We start from the raw sequence: 21,375 nt of genomic DNA, 5'->3' as shown, positions 1-21,375 counted from the left end.
GATTCATGGGGTCGGAAAGAGTCGGACACAACTGAGCGACTGATCTGATCTGATCTGGGGGGTCAAACAGAGTGATGTGGCAAGTGAAGTGCATACATAAATCCACCCAGCCAGTCTGTCTTTTGGTTGGTGCATTTAACCCATTTACAGTTAAGGTAATTATTGATATGTATGATTCTATTACCATTTTAATTGGTTTGGGTTTATTTTCGGTAGGTCTTTTCCTTCTCTTGTGTTTCCTACCTAGAGAAGTTTCTTTAGCATTTGTTGTAAAGCTGGTTTGGTGGTGCTGAATTCTCTTAATGTTTGCTTGTCTGCAAATCTTCTGATTTCTCCATCAAATTTGAAGGAGAATCTTCCTGGGTAGAGAGTTCTTAGTTGTATATTCCTCCCTTTCATCACTTTAAATATATCATGCCATTCCCTTCTGGCTTGTAGAGTTTCTGTTGAGAAATCAGCTGATAGCCTGATTGGAGTTCCCTTTTATGTTGTTATTTTTCCCTTGTTGATTTTAATATTTTATCTTTGTCTTTAATTGTGATTAGTTTGATTATTATGTGTCTTGGTGTGTTCCTCCTTGGGTTTATCCTGCCTAGGACTCTCTGTGCTTCCTGGACTTGGGACTTATTTTCTTTCCCATGTTAGGGAAAGTTTTCAGCTATTATCTCTTTAAATATTTTCTCAGGTCCTTTCTCTCTTTTCTCCTTCTTCTGGGACCCGTACAATGTGAATGTTGGTGTATTTAATGTTGCCCTAGAGGTCTCTTATGCTGTCTTCATTTCTCTTCATTCTTTTTTATATATTCTGTTCCGCAGCAGTGATTTCTACCTGTCTGTCCTCCAGGTCATTCATCTGTTCTTCTGTCTTTATTATTCTGCAATTGACTCCTTCTAGTGTATTATTCATCTCTGTTCTTTAGTTCTTGCAGGTCTTTGGTAAATGTATCTTGCATCTTCTCCATTGTTTTCCCAAGATCCTGGATCATCTTCACTACCATTATTCTGAATTCTTTTCCTGGAAGGTTACCTATCTCCACTTCATTTAGTTGTTTTTCTGAGGTTTTATCTTGTCCCTTCTTCCATGACATAATTTTCTGCTTTTTCATTGTGATAAACTTTCTGTTAAAAAAAGGGGGGGGGGTTGTTTTAGCCACTGTGGGACTGTGTTTCCTCTTGCTTCTTCTGTCTGCCCTCTGATGGATAAAGATAAGAGGCTTGTGCAAGCTTCCCAAGGACTGGCTGGGGGTAAAACTGGGTTTTGCTCTGGTGGACTGGGCCTTGCTCAGTAAAACTTTAATCCAATTATCTGCTGATGGATGGGGTTCACTCCCTCCTTGCTGGGGTCTATGATAGAGTTAATGGTGACCTCCAAGAGGGTTTATGCCAAGGGGAACCTTCTTGGCCTGCTGCTGCCAGTGTCCCTGTCCCTGTGGTGAGCCCCTGCCAACCCACACCACCACAGGAGACCCTCCAACACTAGCAGGTAGTTCTGGTTCAGTTGCCTGTGGGGTCACTGCTCCTTTTCTCTGGGTCTTCAGTTCAGTTCAGTCGCTCAGTCACGTCCAACTCTTTGAGATCCCATGGATGGCAGCACTCCAGGCTTCCCTGTCCTTCACCAACTCCCAAAGCTTGCTCAAACTCATGTCCATCAAGTCGGTGATGCCATCCAACCATCTCATCCTCTGTCTTCCCCTTCTCCTCCTGCCTTCAACCTTTCTGTGTCTTGGTGTGCACAAGATTTTGTTTGTGCCCTCCAAGACTGGAGTCTCTCTTTCCCCCAGTCCTGTAGAAGTCCTATAATCAAATTCCACTGGACTTCAAGGCCAGATTCCCAGGGGATTCCCAGTCTCTCTGTCAGATCCCCAGGCTGGAAAGCCTGACATGGGGTTCAGAACTTTCACAATAAAATGGGAATCCAAGTTCTTATTCTTGGAGCCAAAGAATGGAATCCACGAACCTGCAAATACTCACAGTAGCAAGCGAACAGGATTTATTAAGGAGGAGGAAAGTACAAAGTTCTCAGCATAGACACTGAGAGGGGGTAAACAGTCCCTTAGAAGGTGGGGATTACAGTAGTTTTTTATCTTTACCAGTATTAGTCTGTACATTTTTGGTTGGCTCTGGCTCCTGTCCTTAAAATGCATCATTTTTAACCAATCAGTTTAAAGGTCAAGATGCTTAACATCTTTATGGCTTCTCTTTATCCTTCAGTTCAGTTCAGTCGCTCAGTTGTGTCCGACTATTTGCGACCCCATGAATTACAGCATGCCAGGCCTCCCTGTCCATCACCAACTCCTGGAGTTCACCCAAACTCATGTGCATCGAGTCAGTGATGCCATCCAGCCATCTCATCCTCTGTCGTCCCCTTCTCCTCCTGCCCCCAATCCCTCCCAGCATCAAGGTCTTTCCCAATGAGTCAACTCTTCACATGAGGTGGCCAAAGTATTGGAGTTTCAGTCCCAGCATCAGTCCTTCCAATGAACACCCAGGACTAGTCTCCTTTAGGATGGACTGGTTGGATCTCATTGCAGTCCAAGGGACTTGCAAGAGTCTTCTCCAGCACCACAATTCAAAACCATCAATTCTTCGGTGCTCAGCTTTCTTCACAGTCTAACTCTCACATCCATACATGACCACTGGAAAAACCACAGCCTTGACTAGACGGACCTTTGTTGGCAAAGTAATGTCTCTGCTTTTGAATATGCTATCTAGGTTGGTCATAACTTTCCTTCCAAGGAGTAAGCGTCTTTTAATTTCATGGCTTCAGTCACCATCAGAAGTGATTTTGGAGCCCAAAAAAATAGTCTGACACTGTTTCCACTGTTTCCCCATCTATTTCCCATGAAGTGATGGGATCAGATGCCATGATCTTAGTTTTCTGAATGTTGAGCTTTAAGCCAACTTTTTCATTCTCCTCTTTCACTTTAATCAAGAGTTTTTTTAGTTCCTTTTCACTTTCTGCCATAAGGGTGGTGTCATCTGCATATCTGAGGTTATTGATATTTCCCCCAGCAATCTTGATTCCAGCTTGTGCTTCTTCCAGCCCAGTGTTTCTCATGATGTACTCTGCATGTAAGTTAAATAAACAGGGTGACAATATACAGCCTTGACGAACTCCTTTTCCTATTTGGAACCAGTCTCTTGTTCCATGCCCAGTTCTAACTGTTGCTTCCTGACCTGCATACAAACTTCTCAAGAGGCAGATCAGTTGGTCTGGTATTCCCATCTCTTTCAGAATTTTCCACAGTTTATTGTGATCCACACAGTCAAAGGCTTTGGCATAGTCAGTAAAGCAGAAATAGATGCTTTTCTGGAACTCTCTTGCTTTTTCGATGATTCAGCAGATGTTGGCAATTTGATCTCTGGTTCCTCTGCCTTTTCTAAAACCAGCTTGAACATCTGGAAGTTCATGGTTCACGTATTGCTGAAGCCTGGCTTGGAGAATTTTGAGCATTACTTTACTAGCGTGTGAGATGAGTGCAATTGTGCGGTAGTTTAAGCATTCTTTGGCATTGCCTTTCTTTGGGATTGGAATGAAAACTGACCTTTTCCAGTCCTGTGCCCACTGCTGAGTTTTCCACATTTGCCGGCATATTGAGTGCAGCACTTTCATAGCATCATCTTTCAGGATTTGAAATAGCTCAACTGGAATTCCATCACCTCCACTAGCTTTGTTCATAGTGATGCTTTCTAAGGCCCACTTGACTTCACATTTGAGGATGTCTGGCTCTAGGTGAGTGATCACACCATCGTGATTATCTGGGTTGTGAAGATCTTTTTGTACAGTTCTCCTGTGTATTCTTGCCACCTCTACTTAATATCTTCTACTTCTGTTAGGTCCATACTATTTCTGTCCTTTATCGAGCCCATCTTTGCATGAAATGTTCCCTTGGTATCTCTAATTTTCTTGAAGAGATCTCTAGTCTTTCCCATTCTGTTGTTTTCCTTTATTTCTTTGTACTGATCACTGAGGAAGGCTTTCTTATCTCTCCTTGCTATTCTCTGGAACTTGCATTCAAATGGGAATATCTTTCCTTTTCTTCTTTGCTTTTCGCTTCTCTTCTTTTCACAGCTCCTCAGACACCCATTTTGCTTTTTTTTATTTCTTTTCCATGGGGATGGTCTTGATCCCTGTCTCCTGTACAATGTCATGAACCTCTGTCCATAGTTCATCAGGCACTCTATCTACCAGATATCTATATCTATATATAGATAGATATAGATATATAGATAGATAGATATATCACTCTATCAGATCTAGTCCTTTAAATCTATTTCTCACTTCCACTGTATAATCATAAGTAACTTGATTTAGGTCATACCTGAATGGTCTAGTGGTTTTCCCTACTTTCTTCAATTTAAGTCTGAATTTGGCAATAAGGAGTTCATGATCTGAGCCACAGTCAGCTCCTGGTGACTATATAGAGCTTCTCCATCTTTGGCTGCAAAGAATATAATCAATCTGATTTCGGTGTTGACCATCTAGTGATGTCCATGTGTAGAGTTCTCTCTTGTGTTGTTGGAAGAGGGTGTTTGCTATGACCAGTGTGTTCTCTTGGCAAAACTCTATTAGCCTTTGCCCTGCTTCATTCCGTATTCCAAGGCCAAATTTGCCCATTACTCCAGGTGTTTCTTGACTTCCTACTTTTGCATTCCAGTGCCCTATAGTGAAAAGGACATCTTTTTTGGGTGTTAGTTCTAAAAGGTCATGTAGGTCTTCATAGAACCATTCAACTTCAGCTTCTTCAGCGTTACTGGTTGGGGCATAGGCTTGGATCACCATGATATTGAATGATTTGCCTTGGAAATGAACAGAGACCATTCTGTCGTTTTTGAGATTGCATCCAAGTACTGCATTTCGGACTCTTTTGTTGACCAAGATGGCTACTCCATTTCTTCTAAGGGATTTCTGCCCACAGTAGTAGATATAATGGTAATCTGAGTTAAATTCACCCATTCCAGTCCATTTTAGTTCGCTGATTCCTAGAATGTCGACGTTCACGCTTGCCATCTCCTATTTGACCACTTCCAATTTGCCTTGGTTCATGGACCTAACTTTCCAGGTTCCTATGCAATATTGCTCTTTACAGCATTGGACCTTGCTTCTATCACAAGTCACATTCACTAGTGATACAATCCACTGGGTATTGTTTTTGCTTTGGCTCCATCCCTTCATTCTTTCTGGAGTGACTTCTCCACTGATCTCCTGTAGCATATTGGGCACCTACCAACCTGGGGAGTTCCCTCTTTCAGTATCCTATCATTTTGCCTTTTCGTACTGTTTGTGGGGTTCTCAAAGCAAGAATACTGAAGTTGTTTGCCATTCCCTTCTCCAGTGGACCACGTTCTGTCAGACCTCTCCACCATGACCCATCCATCTTGGGTGGCCCCACACGGCATGGCTTAGTTTCATTGAGTTAGACAAGGCTGTGGTCCATGTGATCAGACTGGCTAGTTTTCTGTGATTATGGTTTCAGTGTGTCTGCCCTCTGATGCCCTCTCACAACACCTACCGTCTTACTTGGACTTGGGGTATCTCTTCACAGCTACTCCAGCAAAGCGCACCCACTGCTCCTTACCTTGGACGAAGTTGCCCCTCCTGACCTTGAACATGGAATAGCTCCTCTTAGCTCTTCTGTGCCCGCGCAGCCACCACTCCCTGGACATGGGCTGCTCCTCTTGGCCATCACCCCTGACTTCAGATGTGGGGTAGCTCCTCTTGATCCTTAGATTATGTCAACAGCCTTTTTCATGTCCCCTGGCCACTTTACAATGGACGAGATGTATGGACTTAAGATTAGTGATCACCACGTTATTTTTTCCTCCAACATACAGAAGTTAATTACTGTTCTTCCCTGGATCTAAGGGGCTTCCCTCATAGCTCAGTTGGTAAAGAATCTGCCTACAATGCAGGTGACCAGGGTTCGATCCCTGGGTTGGGAAGATCCCCTGGAGAAGGGAATGGCAACCCACTCCAGTATTCTTGTCTGGAGAATTCCACGGAGAGAGAAGCCTGGTAGGCTACAGTTCATGTGGTTGCAGAATCAGACAGGACTAAGCAACTAACACTTTCACTCACTCAAGGTTACTTAAGAAACAACCAATACAAGAGACACACAGTCTCCCTGAAAGTAGGAAATAAGTCTCCCCTGTAAAAGGTGCAACCCTGCACCTGGAGGAAGAAGGATTCTTATCACCAAAGATGAGGAATTTGGGCACATGAAGCTTATATAAGCAAACCTTTCTACTTCTTTAACTGGGCACCCCAAACTTAAGTCTGTTAATTCCTCACAAAGTCACGGCTTGTCTAAAAAGATTAAAAGCTGCCTGCTTTGCCCACTTCTTGCTGTGGTTACTTGCTCAGTCATGTCTGACTCTTTTGCGACCCCATGGACTGCAGCCTGCCAGGCTCCTCTGTCCATGGAATTCTTCAGGCAAGAATACTGGAGTAGGTTGCCATTCCTTTCTCCAGGGGATCTTCCCATCCCAGGGATCAAACTCCAATCTCCTGCATTGCAAGCAGATTCTTTATCTTCTGAGTCACCAGGGAAGTCCTTGCCCACTTCTTAGGTCCCATTTCTATGGGGCCTCCATGTGCATGAATTAGAGTTAAGTTTCTTCTTTTCCTGGTAATCTACCTTGAGTCAGTTTTACTATTAGTCCAGCCACCAGAACCCAAGAGGGTTGAGGGGTTATTTCACCTCCCCTAAAGTACAAATAGGATCAGAGCCCCTGCTATGACACCCACCAACCAAAAAAGCAGTTCTCAAACTGTATTCAGAGGGAGCCGAGTCCTCCTCACACTTGCTTTGAGGGCTACACAAGCACCTGATTATCATTTTAACCTTCACTCTCAAATGTGCTCCACACCAAATTTTACCACAGTAGACACTGCCAAAGCATTTCTGCCAGGGTAAAACTCATTTTTGTGCAGGCTTCTTCCCAGGATAAAACTTTTTGTTGCGTTCTCTGTTTATGAACTTCTGAGACTGCAGACCTGGGTGGACAAATAAACCAGATGTGCGTTTGCCCCAAATGCAAAACGATACCTGCAGGACACTCGCTGCAGGACTGTCAGTAGAGGCGAGACTGGTTCATCCTATGGGCCGATCAACAGGGGACTGGTTAGCCACACAACGGAGCTCTGGGGAGCCATGAAAGTAGTCAGGACTGCGACCACAGTCCTATGGAGCCATCTGTGGGATGGACCGTTAGGTGAAAAAGGGAACGAGGAGGAAACAGTGGGTAAAAAGGAGATGCCTCAAAAAAAAAAAAAAAAAAAACAGAATGAACTAGGAACACCGGAGGTGGGTAGATCTGGGGAAAAGGACCCGGCGTCCACGCAGATCTGTGACTCTGCTCGGCCCTCAGGTGGCCCCACTCCTCGCAGCGGCCCCTGCACTTTGGCTTCTTCGTGGTCTTCAGGATTTCTGTGCCGGGCATTGCTGGACGTCCCTAAACCTGTCCCAAGCCCGACACTCCTCACCCCCCTCGGTGTTGCGGGCCAGTAAGCCCGGCCCGAAGACCTGCGCTCCGCCTTCCCAGCGTCGGAGCCTCTCCAAACCCGCCGGGCTTTCCCGGGGCCAGGCCCAGGCGGCACACCTCCGGACCGGGGAGCCGGGGAGCTCCGACTCTGCTCCCCGAATACGAGGAAGCTGAAGAACGCGTCTTCCCGGAAGAACGGTTCGGTGGGGATCCCCCAGGGAAAGTGCGTGGAGGTGGGGGTCTCGCCCCGCTTAGAGCCCGCGGAACCCCCAACGCGGGACTGACGCGCTCAGGGCCCGGCCCCAGGGACTGCGTGGAAAAGCCCGTCGGCCGCTGCCTCTTCTGCAGCCGCACTTTGAGTGCCTGGCTTCTCTGGGCACTGGGAAAAGCCGGTGGAGGGCGCCGGGCCCCAGCCCGGGGCGCGAGAAGCGCGGGAGCTGGCCCGGAGAACCTAACAAGAGCCGGGAGGTGGCGCTGGCGGGCGGCGCGCGGGCTCCGCGACCGCCAGGGCAGCGTCTCCCGCGCGCGCCAAGCCCCGCCCATGCGCAGACAGCGCCTCTCCTGATTGGGCAGTGCCGCCACGCCGGTGAGGCGGAACGAGCGTCGTCGCGTCCGGGTGACGTCTCCGGCGGGCGTCGGGCGGGGTCGTCGGCGTCGGCAGCAGTGTCGGCGGCGGCGGCGGCGGGTGGGAAATGGCGGAGTATTTGGCCTCCATCTTCGGCACCGAGAAAGACAAGTAAGTGAGAACCGGCCGCAGGGGTTCCGGGCTGGAGAGGCGGGTGGCGCGCGGAGGAGCTCGGCGGCGGGCCCGGGCGGCGGCGGGAGGCCCGGCGGGGGGAGGGGCGGGCTGCCCTTCCGGCCTCGGAAGCCGCGCGCCGCCGCGTGCGCCCGGGCAGGCGGGCGATGGGCCGGGCCGGGCAGACGCCGGGCTTCCGCTTGGGCAGAGCGGCCTCTCTTGCCGGGGGTTCCTCGGCGGCCCACCTACAGGCGACCCTTGCCCCCGGCTCTAGGAAGCCGACTCGAGTTGTGCTAAAGTTGTCAACGTTAACGATTCTCCCAAGTTTGATCTTTTAATGTCGAGTCGGGCAAGCTGTAGTATAGACTCGCTCGCGTTAAATCGTTAGATAACTGAGGTTCCTGTTAGGGTTTTAGATGCTTAACAAGCCTCTTGTGTGAGTTAAGCGATCATGGAACTGATCATAAAGACATTTGTTGTGAAACAGTATTTTGGAGATTACGAGTTAACTAACCGTGAAAGACAGTCTGCTTTTAAAATACTTTCAGGTGCAATTCCCATGTAAGAATAAGATGTGTGATTTTTTTAGGTTGCATATCTTCCGTAGTCAGTTGTTAGGTTGAGAGTAAAAACATAATTTTGGCTTTGCCAGGTGTTAATTTGGGAGGACAGTTCTTTGAAAACCTTAAGATTGAGCTGGATGTATTCTTCAAATAAATGGTTAGCATCTTGGTGTTCTTCAGAGCTGTACACGGTTTATGTGAATATGTTTTTAACAGTGAACTCATAAGTTTGCCATAGCTAATGTTTTGACTTTATCAAAAACTTTATGAAAAACTTTAAATTGTTTCTGTTTTCCAGGATGCAGTGTATCTTGTAAAATGTTTTCTTTTACACATTCTAGAATCTCCTGTGTTGTTTGGAAGAGAGGGTTATATTTTTTCCTAGCAAAACTCACAAGACAGTCATCAGTCATATTCACTCCAGAAACACTTACTGGGTGTCAGCTCAAGGCCAGTGTCTGGGGACTGAAAGATGGGTAAAATTTGGATCTTGTTCTCAAGGAGCAAGGGGGTGCTTGTCGTGCAAAGGATAACTGAATTAAAATGAACTGAAACGCATTAAGTGCTGAGGAAAAGAGGTGTGCCCTGAATGCTGTGGCCCCAGAGGCAGCAGCTTGGGAAACAAGATCTTGAATGGATCGGCCAGCTCTGCTGGACAAAGAGGCTTCTCAAGTTTGCTGAAGAGCATGCAGCGTCGATTTTACTTATGAGCTTATATCAGTGTGGGCCATGACTTATGTCTCCTGGAGTTTTTCTTTCCGTCATTCCTGTAAAAAGCTGCAGAAGGTGGTGTCCTCACTGTTACTCTGATGCTCTTACATTCCTGCCATAAACAACCCCATGTCCTCTGTTAGAGTTAGATTATCAAAGTCACAGCTGTAATTTAGGAAACTTGATTATTTAATCTAGGCTTCTCGTTTCAGGGAGATTTGTGGAGTTTTAATTTCCAGGAAACAGCTCAAAATTTTCAGCTGAAAAATGATTCCTGCTAACTTTTTTTTATTATTTAATTTGAACTGAGCGTAAAATGTACACCTAGCAATTAAAAATATCTAGCTAATTACACATTTGAGGTTTTAGACATTTTCTAAATGTAAGAATGGATTAGCCTTTCTAATACCTTTTCTCAAATAGTACACCGCATCTTTTCTTTAACATCTTTTCATTTTATTGCCGTAGTCCAATGAGCCTACTAGACAAGTTTAGACTAATAGATTAAATTCAGTGATTAACTGGCCATTGTGAAATGGGAGTCATTTCTGATGGTACAGCAGCAAGGATTGGTTTAATTATATGGAATAGTTGGGTGTTAATGGTTGAAACAGAGGTTTTGTCCGTTCTCAGACAGTCTTAAACTATTTTCAAGTGACTTTCTGAAGATGTAACATGACATACTCGTGTATGTAGTGATCATTTTTCTCTCCTCATAAATTTAGACTTTTCCATTTTTATTGCTACCTGATAATAAATAAATGGCTGGTTGATTTCATGGGCCATCAAATTTTACTGAGGCCCTTTAATCTTAACTGTGACTGTGAAAGTCGCTCAGTCGTGTCCAAGAGTGGGTAGCCTTTCCCTTCTCCAGGTGATCTTCCCAGCCCAGGGATCGAACCCAGGTCTCCTGCGTTGGCAACTGTGAATGGCCCTTGCTAAAATAATTGAATCTACAGGGTAACTGTCCCACCTCTGCAAGTCTGAATGTTAATGGGACACATCTAGTAAGGTTGCGTAACTCATCACAGATCTGCTCAGCCACCGTGCACTGCTGTCATGCTGGCTCGATTGCTAGTTTTGATTTTATCTGCATCGTCCAAGTATTGGAGCATATTGAGAGACGACCTTGTGTAGTTCTTACAGGCAGAGTGGGCGCCCCAATAGCTTATTCTCAGTGTATTGTAACTGGGGAGGATTGTTTACTTCAGACCTCTTTTTGGAAGTATTCTGTTGGTCTGGTGTCTTGGGTGGGGGAACCTGGACTTTGTATTTATTTGGATGATAGTGACTGCGTGTGATGAGCACGTAGTATACTTGATCCTGGTTCTTGGAACAGTGCCAAGGTTGGCATTTTCCTCAGTTTACAGAGACCCGGCCAGGTGCGGGTGACTGGCCCAAACCCAAGCAACTAGTAGCAGAGTCAAGATCCTGACCCCTCACCAGACTGCTGATGTCCTCAAGAGAGGAGTTCATCATGGAAGGAAAAGGAGCAGCTAGGTTTTGAGTTAAATATAGTTTTAGACTGACTTACATTCAGTTTGAGAGAGAACAGTGGAGCAGAGAAGTATTGAATATAATTGAACCTTTGAACCACATGGAGGTTGGGGTGCCAGCCCTCTGCACAGTCAGTAATCCAATCCCAGTTTATTTAACCTCCAGTCAGCCCTTCATGTCTGCTGTTCTGAATCCTGTGATTCATCCAACCATGGGTCCTGTAGTCCTGCAGGATTTAATACCTGAAAAATCTGAATAGAAGTTGCTCAAGGATCAACCGTACTTGAAGGGAATTTGAATGAGGAGGAAATCAGGTTAGAATAGAGTGCCATGTTTGAAGAGGGGCAAATTGAAGCTAAATCAACCAGAGCTTGCCAGGGTACGGCAGTGGTAAAGAATCTGCCTGCATGCAGGAGACGAGAGGTTTGTTCCCTGGGTCAGGAAGCTCTTCTGGAGGAGGGCATGGCAGCCCTCTCCAGCATTCTTGCCTGGAGAATCCCATGGACAGGAGTGCGGTGGGCTACCATCCATGAGATCACAAAGAGGTGGACACAACTGATCAGATGGGCTGCTGCTAAGTCGCCTCAGTCGTGTCTAACTCTGTGCGACCCCATAGACTGCAGCCCACCAGGCTCCCCCATCCCTGGGATTCTCCAGGCAAGAACACTGGAGTGGGTTGCCAGTTCCTTCTCCAATGCATGAAAGTGAAAAGTGAAAGTGAAGTCGCTCTGTTGGGCTCGACTCTTAGTGACCCTCCATGGACTGCAGCCCACCAGGCTCCTCCGTCATGGGATTTTCCAGGCAAGAGTACTGGAGTGGGGTGCCATTGCCTTCAAAGTACCTATTACCAAGAAAAACAATGTGCCTAGGTCTTTGCGAAGTAAAAGAAAAGTAGTGTGGTGGCATTTGTCGTGTTGATGACGCATTTCCATCTATTTGATGTCTTTCCAGCACAATAATCAGTTCTCGTTTTCCCTTACAGAGTCAACTGTTCATTTTATTTCAAAATTGGAGCATGTCGTCATGGAGACAGATGCTCTCGGTTGCACAATAAACCGACCTTTAGCCAGGTTTGTTTGTTTTTCCTTTTTTTTCTGTTTTCATGTAAATTATCAAGACTTCATGTACTTTACAGAAGCAGTTAGTAATTTCCATGTGTTAATAATAAGCAGGGTTTTTTTCCCCTCTAGTTTTATTTTTCTATTTGTGTTCATAAATGTGTTTTGTTTAAATGAGAGTGAGGCAGGTGAACCACCCCAGCAGAAGGCCTGAGAGCACCATTCCCTGTTTTTATCATTAGAGAAACTTGTTGGCTGTGACTGGGTTTCACTGCCTTACCACCCTCCCTGCCTCTAATTGACATGGGTCGGGAGGCGCAGCCAGGCCAGCGCTGACCTCGCCTCTTCTCCAGGCTGGTAGATGTAGAGGTGGGTGGGACCCCCTTGAAGGAGCCTGCCGTGCTCTGCCCCCAGGGGCTCTCCAGTTCTACTGGGCATGTCCCCTGAAGACCCCAGCCAAGGACACAGCCAGTTGTATCATGTTATAGAAACATGAAAAACGAAATTTAACCTTAGAATGTGGGCGCTTCCCTTCAGGTTAATGGCCAGTCTGTTCAGTTAATTGAGAGATGCCGGGTATTTGAGAGATTGGGCTTAGCTCTGTTGGAAGTTTAGTCAAAAATTGTGATTTTTGATAGTTTCTTTTCGGCTAATTGAAGAAAAGGCAGGGGTTTACACCCTTCAAGTGATCCGGTGAATTTAAGGGAGATGGCACCTCTGAGAGGAACAGAAGCCTTCTGCCCATGTTCACCTGAACATTTGGAATTTGAAAAAGATCTAGACTTGGGTCTTTCTTGAGCTCCTTCAGGTGGCCCATGAAGTCTAAATGTGCAGCCTTGGCACCGAAAGCCAGCCAGGTGGTGTAAGAAAAAGACAGTATTTTCTCATTTAATTGCTTTGAGCATGTCTCTTTTGAAATTCAGAATATTGGAGGATTTGCTTTACATTTTCGGTAATATTTTTTCTTTAAGTGCTTCCATTTGTGAACTAAGTCTCCCCCACTAGGCCAGTGGCCATGATTCCATAAAGTTTGGTGGGAGTCAGCTGTATGTGTTAACTTGAACATCTTGTTTGGATTCATTTGGTTGGTTTCAGGTAATCCTGACCTCCTCTGATTTTAATGGAACTGCATTACTCCCTTTAAGTGTCGTTTTATTAAATGGTCACTGCCAGATGACCTGGCTGAGATCTGACAGGAATTTCCTGTTGGAGAGTTGGGCTCTGTATATCTGTCCATCAGACTTGTCACGCTCAGGTGGTTTTAGTTAAAAACCTAATGTGGTTGGCTTTAGGGAACAGCCCAGGCCTGAGATGGGCTATCAGTGACATGAGGGAGAGGCCAGGCCAGAGGACGAGGCTGTGCTGTGTGGCTGGTGGTCATTCTCCCCATTGGGTTTCCCAGAGCAGACCTTTGACTGGGGGGCTCTCTCAAAACCACTCCCCTTGAACACTCAGCTACAAGTGGAACAGGCCAGTTTTATAAAACCAGTTAAAAAACTGCTTTGGATACATGTTGAGACTGAATATTTATTTTTGTAAGTTATGCAATTTATTGGTTCAGCTTGTAAATCTCTAACATAATGTCAGTGTGGGTTTCTTTTTAAGCTTCTTACAGTGATGTGGACATTAAGATTCATGTAATGTGCTAGCCTACTAACTTAAACATGGTTTGTTTTTTCAGACAACTTGATTTTAAGAAGAACGGTACAATGTAAGGTTTCAAGTCTACCTGATCCAGTTTAAAGCACAAGGGCTAAAAGGATTTTTTTCCCTTAAAAGAAGGATCGGAAAAGAGCAAATGTTTTAAGCTATTGTATTATGTAAACAGAGATCCCACCAAGAAAACGTAAATGTGCTAGACGCCTCTGAGAGTTAGGAAACCCATTCGTGTGCCTGTTTCCTACGAGATCAAGAGAGCTTGATGGACTGCATATGCTTGAGTTACACATTTGGTTTTAAAAACAATTTCATATGGGGAATATGATTATAACATGAATTTTTTGACATTATAGTGTCTGCTAGCTTGAAGCATAAAAAATGTTAGTGTTCTATTGCATTAAAACACTTCAGTAACATGGGCCTACTCAAAATAACAATTTCTTCTTGGTTGCTGGCTGACTTGACCTAAGTCACTTGATCTAAGTCACCGCTCAAACTCTGTTTTCATAATATGATGGTTTGGGTGTACTCTTCAGAAGACAAGTGTCTGATTTGCAGGAAGCAAACAAAACAGCAGGCGTTGAGCCATTTGCAAACAAGTTGTCTCTTTGCAATTGTCTAATATATGCACAGCAGCCAGTAGAATTCCCCTTTTTATTTTTTTTTCCCCGCAGACCATCTTGATTCAAAACATCTATCGTAATCCCCAAAACAGTGCACAGACGGCTGACGGCTCACACTGTAAGTCCCACAGTTGGAGAAGTTTTTTTAAGACAATGGTGTTAAAGAGCCCACTCTTAATTGAGACAAACCATGTTGGCTTCTGAGCTGCTGACATAGAGCTGTTGCAAACAGGACACGGTGCCGGAGGTCCTTGGCATTCACAGTAAGAACTTGATACTTGGCTGAGGTCAGCAGGCTGGCCGGGGAGGTCGCTGGCCAGGCCTCTCCCGCCCTGGATGTTTGTTAGCGAGAGGGGTCTGGCCCTGTGACAGCCGAACATCACCAGCCAGTTATTGGTCTTCCCAGTGGCTGAACCCCTGGCAATTATTAAGTTCTTTCTGTGAAATCAAAAACCTTAGGAATATGTAGGAATCAATAAGGTAAGTTGCCCAGTAAGTGTGGGTTTTATTTCACCATTACGATTTTTCCTCTAGGGAGTGGAGATTTCATGATATGTAATTATTGTATTTCTCTAGTCCGTTTATACAGGCACGCTTCTTTCTCAGTTGTTCATTAAGTTTCCTGTTACAAGAATGGTTTTGGTGGTAGCCTGCTGACTTGTCTGCATTCTTAACTGGATTGGAACTTTGAAATGGTGAATTCTTCTAGTCTGTGACAGAAATACAATACTAGCATATCATGGGATCTCTGTTACACTGAAGTGTTAGGGCGCTCCAGGACAGCCATCAGCTGAGAGAAAACATCACTGCTTCAAAAGAAAATAACTTGCTCTTTTTTCAGCACTGAGTCTTGACTGAAGCGATCGCCACAGGAAACCGGTTAAGTGTTTACATTTAATTTTCCATAATATAAAGTTGTTGCGTTTTGTATTTCAGACCATTGCCCTCTTGAACATTTACCGTAACCCTCAAAACTCTTCCCAGTCTGCTGACGGTTTGCGCTGTAAGTTCATACAAGTTCCTTCCCTGGTTCCCTGGGCTTGCGTGTCAGAGCTCAGTGTCGACTGCACCTGGTCTGCCGCTGTAGTGTCGAGGACCGCCTTCCACTGGAGGTGTCAGAGCCTGTGTCCCCCTGAGCCCGTGGAAACCTCTGCTGGAGGTTTAACTTCTGCCCACTTAGGGAGGAGCGAGAGCCTTAGAGAGGGGGCCCTTCCCAAGAGCACGGAGCTGCTGCTCCTCTGGGACCGTGGCCGTCATCCGGGAGGATGTGTGTCAGCTTAAATGTGGGCTTACGTTTTTCCTGCTTAAAGTGAAAGTCGCTCTAACTTTAAAAAAAATAGTTCTGAAATAATTTTTTCAGATATTATTTCTTACTAGAGTTTTTTTCCCTTAAACTCCATTTGGAGATCATGCTTTCACTGTGAGAGCATTGTTCTGAACATGACCCCAGTAGGGCCCTCCCGGTTGCACTAAACCTTCAACATCAGTCCTGTGCGGACTCTTTTCATCAGATATTTTACATAGGTGTCTCTTGCATTGGGGAAATAAAGGATACGTGGCAGGGAATAGCTCTGGAGTGGGCATTCAGTGGACATCACTCCTTTATGTACCGGGGAGTGCTAAAGTCAAGTCACGGTTGTGGTATTGATGGGTAGTTTTTAGGGAACAGTAGAAATAATAAGTGTTGAACTCCAGAGTAAATGTAGTCATTTGAGGATAAGCTGAAACGAACATCCTGGACTTGTGTTAAAATCAGAGGGTCCAGACCAAAGCGTAGGTGCTTCGCATTCACCAGTTCATTTTAAAGCTGTTTAAAAAAAAGAACAGATCACAGAATAACACCACAAAGTACCTTTGGTGGCCACATGCCTGGATCAGACACACCCTTGGCCCAGAGCCCCTCAGTTTGTAGGGTGACCTGCGGTGGGTGCAGAAGTGCTGGCAGCCGCCACCTCCCTGAGCTGGGCCAGACTGGGAGCCTCCCGGTTCTGTGCCGTGGCGCGTGGCACCTGCGTCCAGGGGGACCGGGCTGGTGCGCTTTTCCTGCCAAGACACTAAATGTTTTTCGATGCTAATACTGACCTGAAAAGAGAATTTCTTTCCTTGAATCTGATGGTAGCAGGACTTGGTAGCCCTTGGTGTATTGTTTTTTTAAAGAAACAAGATCAATGGGTGAAAGAAAGTGTTCCTGTTTGGATGGTTAAGTCATTTTGTGACAGCTCTACCCTGGGGTAGAAGTGAATGAGAAGTAGGGGACTGAGTAACGACAGTGGATCGCTCTTTGCCCTGTTTGTTTTCAGGGGGATGTGCATGCTTTATTGACAGAAGGATGTTGTATTAGTTCTCTGTGTGTATATTTGTGATTCACAGGACTCTTGTTTTGCACATGCTACAAAATAAAAGTTTAGCTGTACTAAATGCTACAGTTCTGGAGTCCAGATTGTAAGAATACAAATTAAATGCAATTCTGCTTCTACAGTTTAGCTACTAGGTTCATCACTACTGGCTCTTTTTTAATATAACCTTGTATCTGCAGAAAAATAAACTTTCTATGCTTGGATTAAACTTAAATATGAATCCCAGTTTAAGAATGTTTCTTTAAGAAAACTGGGTACTTGCAAGTTGTATTTAAAATATACTGAGTCGTGTTAATACTTTAGTTGAGTAGCTTTTTTAATCACTCACCTCTGCCTTTCAGGTCATTTTGATTGACTCAAAAATTTTTAACCAGAGTATAGGAGATAAAATATGCCCACTAGGAAGCATTTTAAAACGTGAACTTTATATAAGTTATTAAAATACAGTATTCTGTTTATGTAGTAACAGAGATATCAATCCCACGAATACAGCCAATAGTTTAATGGCCACCAAAATGTGATTCTCGGTATTGCTAAGACTTTGAGTGTGTGAATATTTTGTCTTCTCATTTTCCTAATGTGGAGAAGGATATTAATTTTAAACATTAAAATCTGCCCTTTGGAATGAGCTTCTCTTGACTGGCTTTTCTGTTGTTCAGACTTTGGTTTCTACTCAGGGAAGGGGATACACTCACTGTAACTTTTAAATCAAGACAAGCTGTCCGGAGTGGCGTCACCGCACGTGTTCACTGAGCGCTCTGTTGTAAAGTGAGCGGGGTTCCTGGAAGTTCAGAAACAACCACGATGCAGGGACACCCCCCCACCCCAAATGACTGGAAAGGGAACTTAAATCACTGCCAGAATCAAGATGGAAGCCAGTTTTTATCCTTAGAGGGAAAGTTTTCAGAGAGCTAGGGCGTTGTGGACAGAGCCCATGGCCACAGCCTGGGGCCCTTGTTGGGGCCCAGAGGAGGCCGCCAGTCCTGGAGGATTCCTTTGGAAGGTGGCTGTTAGCAACAGGCTGTCCCTGCCTCGAAGCTGCTGCCGGTCTGGCTGTTGGGAATATCAGCTTAATGACACTCCAGCTTTCTGCTTCCTCAAATTTAGATTCAGAGAGTGTCAGAGTTTGAATGGTAGAATGTAATGAGGATGGGATGTGAATTTGCTAAATCTGTCCACAGAATGGACAAGAGTTCACTTAGTGCATGTGAATTACGAAGAATAAAGATGAAAAGCTTTCTTCAACAAAAACCTGTAACTTTCCCTTTATGCAAAAGAGGGCACTCAGATTACTGCGATTGAACTTGGTCATTGTCCTTCTCAGTCTTCACTTTCCATCATTTGGGTTTTAATCGCATCAGAAAGAATTAATAACATTCTGTGTAGCTGATAATTGGTAAAAGAAGCTAGTAGGGAGCATAGATTTTAATCATCTCCCCTGCCTGATTGCCACCTTTCATTTTAACCCAAGAAAGGAAAGGGGGAAAGTCAGTGTGATTACTTGGCCTGTATCTTAAATCTAAAAAGGAAGAGAATTTTCAATTTGAAAATTTCTTTTGAGAGTCAACCTTTTCCTCATGCTTTCTGAAAATGTTGGCCCTTTGATGCTGTTGAAAACTTGTCTTGATTTTAATATTTTAATAGCCAGAACTGAGGTGGTCATAAGGGGCTTTTAAAATCTCACCACACTTCAAACTTTAGCAAGTGGCTGTGTGATGCACTGTCTTCAGTCTGCAGCAGAGTGCAGCTCTGTTTTCTCTCTAGATAAGCTGATGTGTTACATAGCAGTTGTGAGTTTAAGCGCAGAGCTCTGGCGGTCACAGTTCCTGGCTCTAACCAGCAAGCTCTCTGTTGTTCACAGGCGCTGTGAGCGATGTCGAGATGCAGGAACATTATGATGAGTTCTTTGAGGTGAGCTAGTGACTGAACCCTGTAGACCCGTTCACCCCCTGTATGGGGATTGGGACTTGACTCCATTAATAAGAATACATACTCATGAGTTCTGTTCTGTTCCTTTCTCATCTCTATTGTGATCCTCTAACCCCTGTTCTCCCCTTAGGAGGTTTTCACAGAAATGGAGGAGAAGTATGGGGAGGTGGAGGAGATGAACGTCTGTGACAACCTAGGAGACCACCTCGTGGGGAACGTGTATGTCAAGGTAGGACTGAGGCAGCAGTTGGGGCCGAGGAGTGAGGCGTGCCTGCCTCACCTTAGCGAGCAGTCCTGCTCAGACCAGGCTGGAGCCTTAATGCCCTGGCCAGCCCTCGTTGGCTGCGGCTCCGGTCCAGCAGCTGGCATGTGGGTCCTGGGAGGATGGGTGTCTTAGGCTGTTGGTTAGTGGTTGTGGGACTGTGGAAAAGAAACTGAATTATATGTTGGGTTTCTTTTTCCTTTTTTTTTTTAAACTTCTCTTGCCTGCGTAAATCACGACATTTGTGCTTTTAACCAGTTGAATTTGAAAACCAAGGCAGCATGCATGGCATGATCTTGGACTGTTGTAAAAATAAGTCATCGTTAATAAGGGATGGTCCAGTTTTTAAATTGCTCTCTCGCATTATGCCACCTGTGTGAGCACATGATACATATTTGAATCAATCATTGAAGATACTTGTTACTGAAGTGTGGGTGGTGAGCAGTTCTGCTTTGTCTTTTCAGTTTCGCCGTGAAGAAGATGCGGAAAAGGCTGTGATTGACTTGAACAACCGCTGGTTTAACGGCCAGCCGATCCATGCCGAGCTCTCCCCCGTGACCGACTTCAGAGAAGCCTGCTGCCGCCAGTACGAGATGGGGTAGGTGCAGGCCGGCCTGAGGGGGAGCGGGCGGGGGAGGAGGGGTTGTGTGCCCAGCGTGACCGTTCTGTTCTCCTGCAGGGAGTGCACGCGGGGCGGCTTCTGCAACTTCATGCACCTGAAGCCCATCTCCCGGGAGCTGCGACGGGAGCTGTATGGGCGCCGGCGCAAGAAGTGAGTACTGGGCAGGCTCAGCCCTGGGGCCTCCTCTTCAAAAAGCTCTGCTGGGAACGTAGTGACTACTCCTGGGCAGGCTCAGCCCCAGGGCCTCCTCTTCAGAAGGCTCCTCTGGGAACATAGGGAATACTCCTGGGCAGGCTTAGCCCCGGGGCCTCCTCTTCAAAAAGCTCTGTGGGAACATAGTGAGTACTCCTGGGCAGGTTCAGCCCCGGGGCCTGCTCTTCAAAAAGCTCTGCTGGGAACGTAGTGACTACTCCGGGGCCTCCTCTTCAGAAGGCTCTGCTGGGAATGTAGTGCACACTGTAGGATATAAAAGGCACTCTGAGGGACATTCCACACATGTCTTCCTGCTTGTCAGGTAGAGATCAGACCTTGTTAACAGGGACCCATTGGCCGGGTGACCACTTAAAAGTAGATTTGTTTGCCCAGGATCTTATTCTGTCCCCTCCATGTCTGAACTTCTTTTTCCATTGGGGTTTCTTGTGTTTTCTTGGTTTGGGCAGGTCTTTGGTTGGGGGCGGCGGGGAGGGGGCACTGTCCTGTGAACCAGAGACAGTCAGGCACAGCCACATGACCGGTCCTGGTGCTTAATTGCAGGTGGGTGCTTTTCTCATAAGCAGAGAAAAGGCCAGGGTGTCAGTGTAACAGTCACTCTTCCAGCTCAGATTGTGTTCTGGCCCCCAGAGGGGTTCTCATCCCTCTCCTGTTAAACATGTGTTTGGAAATCCATCACTGATGATCATTTTATTGTCAGCAGAAAAGTATAGGAGAGAAAGAACCTTGTTCTCCCTTCCCCGCAGTGGGCTGGTGGGCCCATTGCTGAGCTGAGAACATCTGAGAGGCTTGGCTCAGGTGGGATGGTGTGTGTGCCCCTTCCATTCTGGGTTATGGCTCCCCTGGCCACGCAAGTTGGCTCCACAGAAGGGGAGAGGGTGTCATTCCTCTTTGGTCCCCAGTTGCGCATTTTTACCCCCAGGCACTGTAATGTCTGAAATCAGGGCACGTGGTGCAGTGTCACCTGAGGCCCAGTCGGCAGCGTTTGTCCCTTTATCGGTGTCCCCAGTGCGCCGAGCTGCCGGGTTTAGGTGTCACTGCCCTGCTAGGTTGCGTGCTGTGGTTTGGGTGCCATGGTTTGTTTCTTGTCCTCTGTTGCAGGCATAGATCACGGTCCCGCTCCCGGGAGCGTCGCTCTCGGTCTCGAGACCGCGGTCGCGGCGGTGGCGGTGGCGGTGGCGGAGGACGGGAGCGCGACAGGAGGCGGTCGAGAGACCGGGAACGGTCTGGGCGATTCTGAGCCATGCCATTTTTACCGTATGTCTGCTAGAAAGTGTTGTAGTTGATTGACCAAACCAGTTCATAATGGGAATTTTTTTTAAAAAACAACAAAAAAAAACAAAGATGGGTTTCTGAATAAAATTTGTAGTGATACAGTGTTCTTGTGTGACTTATTTTTTGTGCACAGTCTTTAAGTCTCTTCCTTCACGTCATGAGTCCTTGAGGGGACTACACCAGTCACTCTGGGTATAAATGACAGATTTTTAAACTTAGGGAATGAAATAAAACACCTCCCAGTTACGGGGAAATTCTTAGGAGAAAAAGTCAGACCTGTTTCTTGTTACCTTCATGTTAACAAGTGGCCCAGCTCTTCTGAGGCTGTTAGTAGGCTGGGGTAGAAGCTGCGAACAGTGCTGGCTCTTAGAAGAGAGCCAGTCCTTGGA

At 46.0% G+C, this 21,375-nt stretch overlaps 1 protein-coding gene across 2 annotated transcripts; it reads left to right on the top strand.

Moving 5' to 3' along the window:
• Positions 1 to 8,123: 8,123 nt before the first annotated feature.
• On the top strand, positions 8,124 to 21,090 carry U2AF1 (U2 small nuclear RNA auxiliary factor 1). Of its 2 annotated transcripts, none has more exons than XM_005202017.5 (8): positions 8,124 to 8,220; positions 11,974 to 12,061; positions 14,383 to 14,449; positions 18,550 to 18,599; positions 18,748 to 18,846; positions 19,344 to 19,477; positions 19,559 to 19,651; positions 20,813 to 21,090. In XM_005202017.5, the coding sequence occupies exons 1-8, from the start codon at positions 8,177 to 8,179 to the stop codon at positions 20,949 to 20,951; spliced, it is 714 nt and encodes a 237-aa protein (XP_005202074.1). In that variant the 5' UTR covers positions 8,124 to 8,176; the 3' UTR covers positions 20,952 to 21,090. The 2 variants fall into 2 exon arrangements, with proteins under 2 accessions (XP_005202074.1, NP_001073737.1); NM_001080268.2 differs by lacking the exon at positions 14,383 to 14,449 and adding an exon at positions 15,268 to 15,334 and having other exon boundaries at positions 8,138 to 8,220.
• Positions 21,091 to 21,375: the final 285 nt, after the last annotated feature.

Source organism: Bos taurus, chromosome 1 (assembly GCF_002263795.3).
Source record: "Bos taurus isolate L1 Dominette 01449 registration number 42190680 breed Hereford chromosome 1, ARS-UCD2.0, whole genome shotgun sequence".
In the NCBI taxonomy this organism is placed as follows: Eukaryota; Metazoa; Chordata; class Mammalia; order Artiodactyla; family Bovidae; genus Bos; species Bos taurus.
The sequence above is the reverse complement of the archived record's forward strand: the minus strand, read 5'-3'. Positions and strand labels throughout refer to the sequence as shown.